We start from the raw sequence: 672 nt of genomic DNA on the forward strand, positions 1-672 counted from the left end.
TTGAACATAATTTTTAAAAAAATACTTCCTTAAATTATTAAGTTTAAACACAGAAGCAAAAAAAATTGCAAAATCCATGTCAATTACATGTGTTTCATGTAATTAATGTTCTTTATTCACGGTTTATATCTCTGGAAGAATATTGGGGTATATTTTACAACGGTAATTAAACAAAAACCTTCACCTTTATTTTTGAGCGACCTTTATTTAGTGCTTGTTTGGGTTTCATTTCACATGTCATATTCGTAAACCCATATCTCGATGTCATATGATGCGTGTCTTTATTTATTAATTATCTCTTTTAAAGGATATTGGGGATTTATTGTTACGTGGCTTTAGTTTGGTTTCGTCATAAATTTTATACCCGTAAACCCATATCTCGATAATATATGATGCATTGCTTTATTTATTGTTGAACTCTCTGACAGGATATTGAGAATATATGACCCTTATTCTTCCGTGGCTTCGGTTTAGTTTTGTCATAAATTTTATATGCGTAAACCCTTGTTATGATGCTTTTCATATCTTCCGTAATAACGCGGAAAAACATGTCTTCAGTAATATGCTGTCGATGCTTTTTTGGATAAGTGGTTATTTTTAAGTGATTTGGCGTTGTTTCGTCTTACATTTCATCCTAGTAGACCTATGTTATAATGCTTTTCATATTTTCCT

General features: G+C 30.5%; 1 protein-coding gene across 1 annotated transcript in view; it reads left to right on the plus strand.

Annotated features, from left to right (window-relative positions):
- LOC119666942 (uncharacterized protein PB18E9.04c-like) overlaps window positions 1–355 on the plus strand; it is a 9697-nt gene extending 9342 nt beyond the window's left edge. The window contains exon 4 of the mRNA XM_038076220.1: window positions 308–355. Coding sequence (XP_037932148.1) covers window positions 308–355 — 48 coding nt within the window. The remainder of the gene's footprint in view (window positions 1–307) is intronic.
- The last annotated feature ends 317 nt before the right edge of the window (window positions 356–672 follow it).

Source organism: Teleopsis dalmanni, chromosome 1 (genome assembly GCF_002237135.1).
Source record: "Teleopsis dalmanni isolate 2A chromosome 1, ASM223713v2, whole genome shotgun sequence".
NCBI classification, from domain to species: Eukaryota; Metazoa; Arthropoda; class Insecta; order Diptera; family Diopsidae; genus Teleopsis; species Teleopsis dalmanni.